The sequence below is a fragment of the Anopheles merus genome, chromosome 2R, assembly GCF_017562075.2.
Source record: "Anopheles merus strain MAF chromosome 2R, AmerM5.1, whole genome shotgun sequence".
NCBI classification, from domain to species: domain Eukaryota; kingdom Metazoa; phylum Arthropoda; class Insecta; order Diptera; family Culicidae; genus Anopheles; species Anopheles merus.
In genome coordinates this window covers 55,869,960-55,875,966 of record NC_054082.1, presented here as the reverse complement: position 1 = coordinate 55,875,966, position 6,007 = coordinate 55,869,960, and the positions used below count along the sequence as shown (strand labels likewise).

General features: G+C 37.0%; 1 protein-coding gene across 1 annotated transcript; it reads right to left on the bottom strand.

Annotated features, from left to right (window-relative positions):
• Positions 1 to 2,343: 2,343 nt before the first annotated feature.
• On the bottom strand, positions 2,344 to 3,846 carry LOC121589035 (platelet glycoprotein V-like). Its single transcript, XM_041907599.1, has 2 exons — positions 3,581 to 3,846; positions 2,344 to 3,503 (listed from the first exon to the last, which is right to left on the bottom strand). The coding sequence occupies exons 1-2, from the start codon at positions 3,604 to 3,606 to the stop codon at positions 2,558 to 2,560; spliced, it is 972 nt and encodes a 323-aa protein (XP_041763533.1). The 5' UTR covers positions 3,607 to 3,846; the 3' UTR covers positions 2,344 to 2,557.
• Between the last annotated feature and the right edge of the window lie 2,161 nt (positions 3,847 to 6,007).

The following is a 6,007-nucleotide window of genomic DNA, read 5'->3' as shown; positions in this document are numbered from 1 at the left end:
AGTTGGCTAACAGTTCAATTAAAAAGCATGCGTTTGTATCGGAAAACCAGTTTTTGAAAATTTCACAAAAATCTCATGACCTGCCGAGAAAAATTTCATATTTTTTTGTATGGAAAAACGTGTCAACTAAAAAGCACATATTCAATAGTTGGCAGGGAATCGAAGTTTAACCAATGAGTTCAGACTGTACTATACAGTCGTTGCCGCTAAATTGTGACTCTAACTCACCTATTTTTGTTTCAAAGGCACCAATTTTTGACAGCGTGTCACGATTTTTGCCTCGAAGGCATCAATTTTTGACTGTGGGTCAATCGTTTTTAATTTTTAAAATTTCATCATTTTTTCTCAAGAAACGATCAGTTTACTCAGTATTTGTATTTTTTATGAGATGTGGAATAATAATTGTTAAAAATCTGCTTAAATACCTTGTAAAATTGTCATGTTTCCAACAAGAGTAAAAAATGGATGACTTACAGACAAAAATAGGTGCGTTAGAGTCAAAAATTGATGCACACTGTCAAACATTGATGCCTTCGAGGCAAAAATTGATGCCTTAGAGTCAAAATTAGGTTGCAACGACTGTAACATATATTGCATTATTGATATCCATTCCCTTCTTAGTTTTATATTGGCTGCAGATATTTTTTGTCACCGGGATTAAATGTTAGTTGTAAATCTTGTCAGAAGATTTGGCAATTTTATTCAACCTGCACAATATTTAACACTAATTCATACGTATTATATTTGCCTTACTTTTAACACTCTATTTAGAACGGGGTTTAAACTCGATCGCTCGAGAAAGTGTTCGGCAAATTTTGACGCGAGCTGGATATGCCTAATTTATATTTTAACGTTTCAACGAATTGGCAAGTTTGTATGCTAGTTACTCACTTTGGCTTTCCACGTAGAACCCTACGAGTGTGGTTTTATATAGATTTTTGCTCTTTCAACCATACAGTTGGCCGACTATCAGTCTATACGGACCGTTCTATATAATGTTTCTAAATCTTAATTCTAGGTAATATTTGTCATTCAATAAACAGTTCTTTTCATATGATCATAAACAAATGATATTACCCATCAAAGCTAGCCAAAACCACGCACTAGCCTGTTTGGTAGCCAGAAATAATTTCAACAGTATGTTTCCTACACTTATTCCTACTATTTTTATAGTGATATACGAGTTAAGTATGAACGAATGAAAGGATGCGTTTACAGACAGGATAGCAAGGCACCCTAGATTGTGCTCTTGGAGCTTTTGACTACATAGGCCTGTAGCTTGATTACCGTTTCGAAAATGACTAATTGGGTGCGTCTTAGTTTGTATAATAATTAGCGCTTGCTATCCCTTGTGGATGGTGTTAGCATTGCCACATCGTTCCGCATGTGCTTTGCACCCATAACCTCGCCGAGCGTACGAGCCATCCTTTGGGGTAAACCCACCAGCAGTAAAGACGTTGCAAAGATGGGACATTGTGCGCTGTACTGTCGGATGTATTCCGTAGGAACCGCTTCATCATTGCGTCAAAACGAAGACAAGTCGTAACACGACATTCCAGTGACATAAGAAATGTTGTTGATCCCTTTCTACAGTCCAGCACATGGGAATGTATTGACTCGTTGTTAACTGATGTGGATGAGCTAGGAGCACCGGTTACCACGACAGAGATATAAATCAGTATTTATGTAAATGGGAGTGCCACTTGGGACCATTTCTTCAAGTTCATTACCACTCTCCGTCCATCCAGCCACCAATGATAATGCAGCTCTAGTCATACCGGTTTACTATTGCTTCCTCTTGGCACTGCCGATGCAACAGCGGTACTTGAGAAGATAGTGATTGTGCGTTTAATGATACACCCTGCATCAGCAGTGGTGTCTTTATAGCTTAAAAAACAGAGTCTTAGCTAAACATTTCTAGTTTTCTTTACCTTCGTTTCGTTTGAGCTGCTGGTACTTCATTAGGGCATTGGAAGAATAGTGCAAGCCTGATATATCTGTTCCATCGCATATTTTACCTTTCCATTCAGCATTGCCAAAGGTCAACGGCCTATTTTACAATATGGCTTTAAGGTTTTTGTTATGTTACTCTTGACATTATTCTTAATATTGAAGAGCTTCTCTAATATGTTTATGTGTTAGAATATGTGTTTTATGCTGCAGTGATATTCGTGGGAAAATTACATAAACACCATGTGATATAGCTATTAAACTTTTAGCTGCTCCAAGCGTGACGTTTAACAGGCGTATATTGAGATCAGTCCACTTTATTGCATGAGTACATGTGGAGTATGATGGGAATGTACAAAGTTGTGCAATTTATGTTCTCCAGGTGGGAATGAGTTATGAGTGTCAAAAATACCATTCTAATCATTTCATTTCCTTCATTTATTTCATTTTTATTTCCACAGTCTGCCGGAATACCACATATTTAAATCATTCAGTATTCATAACAGTTTCCTGATCAACAATTCATGTGTATGAAAACAGAATCCAAATAACTTGCAACAGTTTTCTTCAATTAAGATAAAAACATATTGTTATGATCACTGCTTGGTCACTCACAAGGGAAAAAAGTCAAACAAAACCTTAGTTTTGACTGAGAGCGATTTTTCAGCTCAACAAACTTTTCCATCGTCCCTCCATAAAGTGTAACATATACGGTGGTATTGATGCTCAGATTTTCCAAACAGCTAGGCTCCTTTGCCAATCTATTATTTCTAAGGTTAACTGAAATAAGGTTCGGTAGTGGATTCCAACCGCAAAATGCTATATGCTTTATGTGATTGTTTGTCAAAGCCAGGTATTCTAACGCAGAGTTGCTTGGACTTCCCACCAGCATCTCTATGCTGTTGTCCACTAAAATAAGCATTCGCAACCGGTGGAGAGGAGCAAAAGTCGCAAAATCGATACTTGTAAGCATGTTTTTTTGCAAATCTAGCTCATCTAATCGATCGCAACATCTTTCAGGGGAATCAGTTATGATGGAGTGTATGCGGCTTCTTACTAACATCAGCTTTTCTACATTTTTAGCAAGTCGCAACTGTTGGATATATAGTACCTGTATTTGGGAGTTGCTGATTCGAAAAAAGGATAGATTTTTTAAGTTCCCTAAAGTTAATGGTAGCTGTTCTAATACACAAGATGAAATTATTACCGTGTTTAATGAGATATTTTCTTCAAAATGAATCGAATTCATACCAGTACGTGTTATGTGCATCTCAGAAACCGACAAGTTGCTCGGTATTTGGAGATGTTTCATTGCCGGGGAACTTATTATGGTTAACGTTTGCACTGTTGCGGGAACTTTGTACAGTACATAAGGACCAACGCTGTCCATGTGTAGGTTTTCAAATGTTAATTGTTTGATTGTTCTCGGTATGTAAGCAAGCACGTATGTTCCTTCCACTTCAGGGATCAGATTGGACACGTAGCATTCCGTAGTTTGGCAGTGAAACTTAAAGCACATTGCTCGGGCAGCCAGGATTGCAAGCAATGCACAACTGAAAAGAAAACACGGCTGGATAAGCGTTTTTATTGTTTACACTTGATTGCTAAACTATATAGTGCACAAAAACACCTTTTTAAAAACACCAACAAACACATATCGTAACCACCTTATACCAACAGGGACGAATAATTGGGATTATGTTCTGTTCGCAATGTTGTCGTGTTTTTTATATCACCACTTGCTACACGCAAGCTAATAGTACGAATAATGTGTCTAGCGAGTTTGAACTGCTCTTGAATACACGATTCCTATGAATAGAGCTCCGAGCATGGGCTTAATTTGTTTTGAACTAGGTGGAAATTGGGTTTAATGTCGTAAAACACGCTACCATTATGAGTCGGTCCTATTCGAACAAAAATTTTTTTTTGGAAATTGTTTTCTGTTACGCACACTTAATACCTCTTGTAATACCTGAAACTGTTCCAGGTTTTGATTTGTGCTTTCGGCAATTGGCTCAAAGTACGCATACTTTATTGATCAGGACAGGAAGGTTTTTGAACAAATTGATAATGCTATGCGTTAGCATGCACTTAATTTCATTTTGGTAATGTTTTGTTAACAGCTTAACTACTCTAACTATCTGTACAATGCCACGCTGTTGGTGAGTACATAGGGATAAATTCTATTAAATAAGCCACCAATGAAAGATTTAAAGCAGAACAGATAAATGTTGAATCCATCGGAGGAGTACACACGATGTGGTTCAGCACCACGTCGACCTCTCACGCGCAAAACGCGTTGTTAGCAAACAGTACCCTCTGAAGTGTGTCGATGCCGTTGACCCAGTTGCGCTTTATCATCGTAGCCCGCCTGGCATTGGGGAATAGTATTCTTTCTCTACATTTTTCCGTCACTGCTCTAATGTTCCAATCAATGACCAACACAAAACCGGTCGTCTTCCAACCCCATAATGTAACATTCTTCCGAATCCGGTTACCGGTAATGTTACTCCTAATTGATCCTCGCTTTTCAACGAGTCGTACCTGAAGAAAGGCATAAAAAAATGTTTTTTTTTAATCAGTTTATTACTACAAGTAACGAAAAGAAACAAAATTTTCGCAACGAACAGCTTAACGATTTTGAAGCTACTTTTGGGTTAAATTTTGTGTTATGCGTATGACCATATCATTTATAGCTTTTAACTAAGGGGACTTTTAGTAAGAACCTTAAGGTGGAACATGGACCAGCCTCTAACATATCAAACTAGACGGCTTCTTCTAGGTTTGCAGTACTTAGAGAGACGTAGAGAGGTAGCACAAGCAGTTTTTGTAGCAAAGTTAATAAAAGGCGAAATTGATGCTCCCGAGCTTCTTCTAAAGATCAATTTGTACGCTACTGACCACGCACTACATCCTCGGAATTTTCTGATCAAAATAGACCGGGCTCGTACTTACAGAGAAGCTCATGATCCAATTATCTCAATGTGTAAAGCTTTCAATAAGTTCTACTGCTTTTTTGATTTCAATATTACCAATATTTAGTTTCTACGTTTAAATGTATATGTCTGTATTCAAATATATAGCAAGTAAGGTTATCTTAAGTTTTACATTATTTTTAATATTGCAAAGGTCCCTGCACGCGCCACACAATTATCTTCAGTAAACTACTGTCTGTGAGTAATTTTTACATACTGCGTAATGTAACGTTATGTAACTACGAAAATATCTTAATTGAACGACATATTCTATAAAATATAAAAATACAAATTAATTATGATAAAGAAAGACGAACTCTGCTCTGAGTCGTAGTGATTTTGAACTACCATCTCTGGAAGGGAAACGAGTCACACTTATTTTTATTATGTTCGATGTTGTAATACTCACCAAGCATTCCAGAAAGCAAAATTGAGTGCTTTGAGCTTTATCACACAGTCGGGAACATTCCATAGTATCGAGTTGACATTATTAGATGTTGGTAAAAGTTTGGGAAGAAAAGAAGCATGATAACTTTAATTTCATCCCGGAGGCCATGCAATCATCAATATTATTAGCATAGCTTGAGATCCTCACTAATTTCGTTCAATAAATGACTCTACATTGAAACAACTACTCTTTTCTATAAATAACACCTACTCAAAATATGCCAAATAAGACCAATGCGTGTAGTTACATCGAGATAAAATATTATATTTTATTACTTTACACTCATTTGTCGAAGATTGTTTCATACCTTCAATTACATTAATTTATTTATAGTTAACTTTAAAAATACACCGTACCGTATTGTGCCATCAATATCGCAACGGCATATATTCATCAGAAGCCACCTTTGTGATGTACGTCATTCTGAAGTAGTAGAAAATGTGTAACGGAGCGAAGTAATTCAGCTCAGCTAAGGAAAAGAATTTCAGAATATTCACAGTATATTGTTGCCCATGTTACACATTAGCCACTCACATAAGGGATGGAAATGCGAGCCGAATCTTAATTTAATTCGAATTAAAGAAAGTGCCGATGAATGAATGTATCACGCTATCTACGCAAGAGCGACTACCAC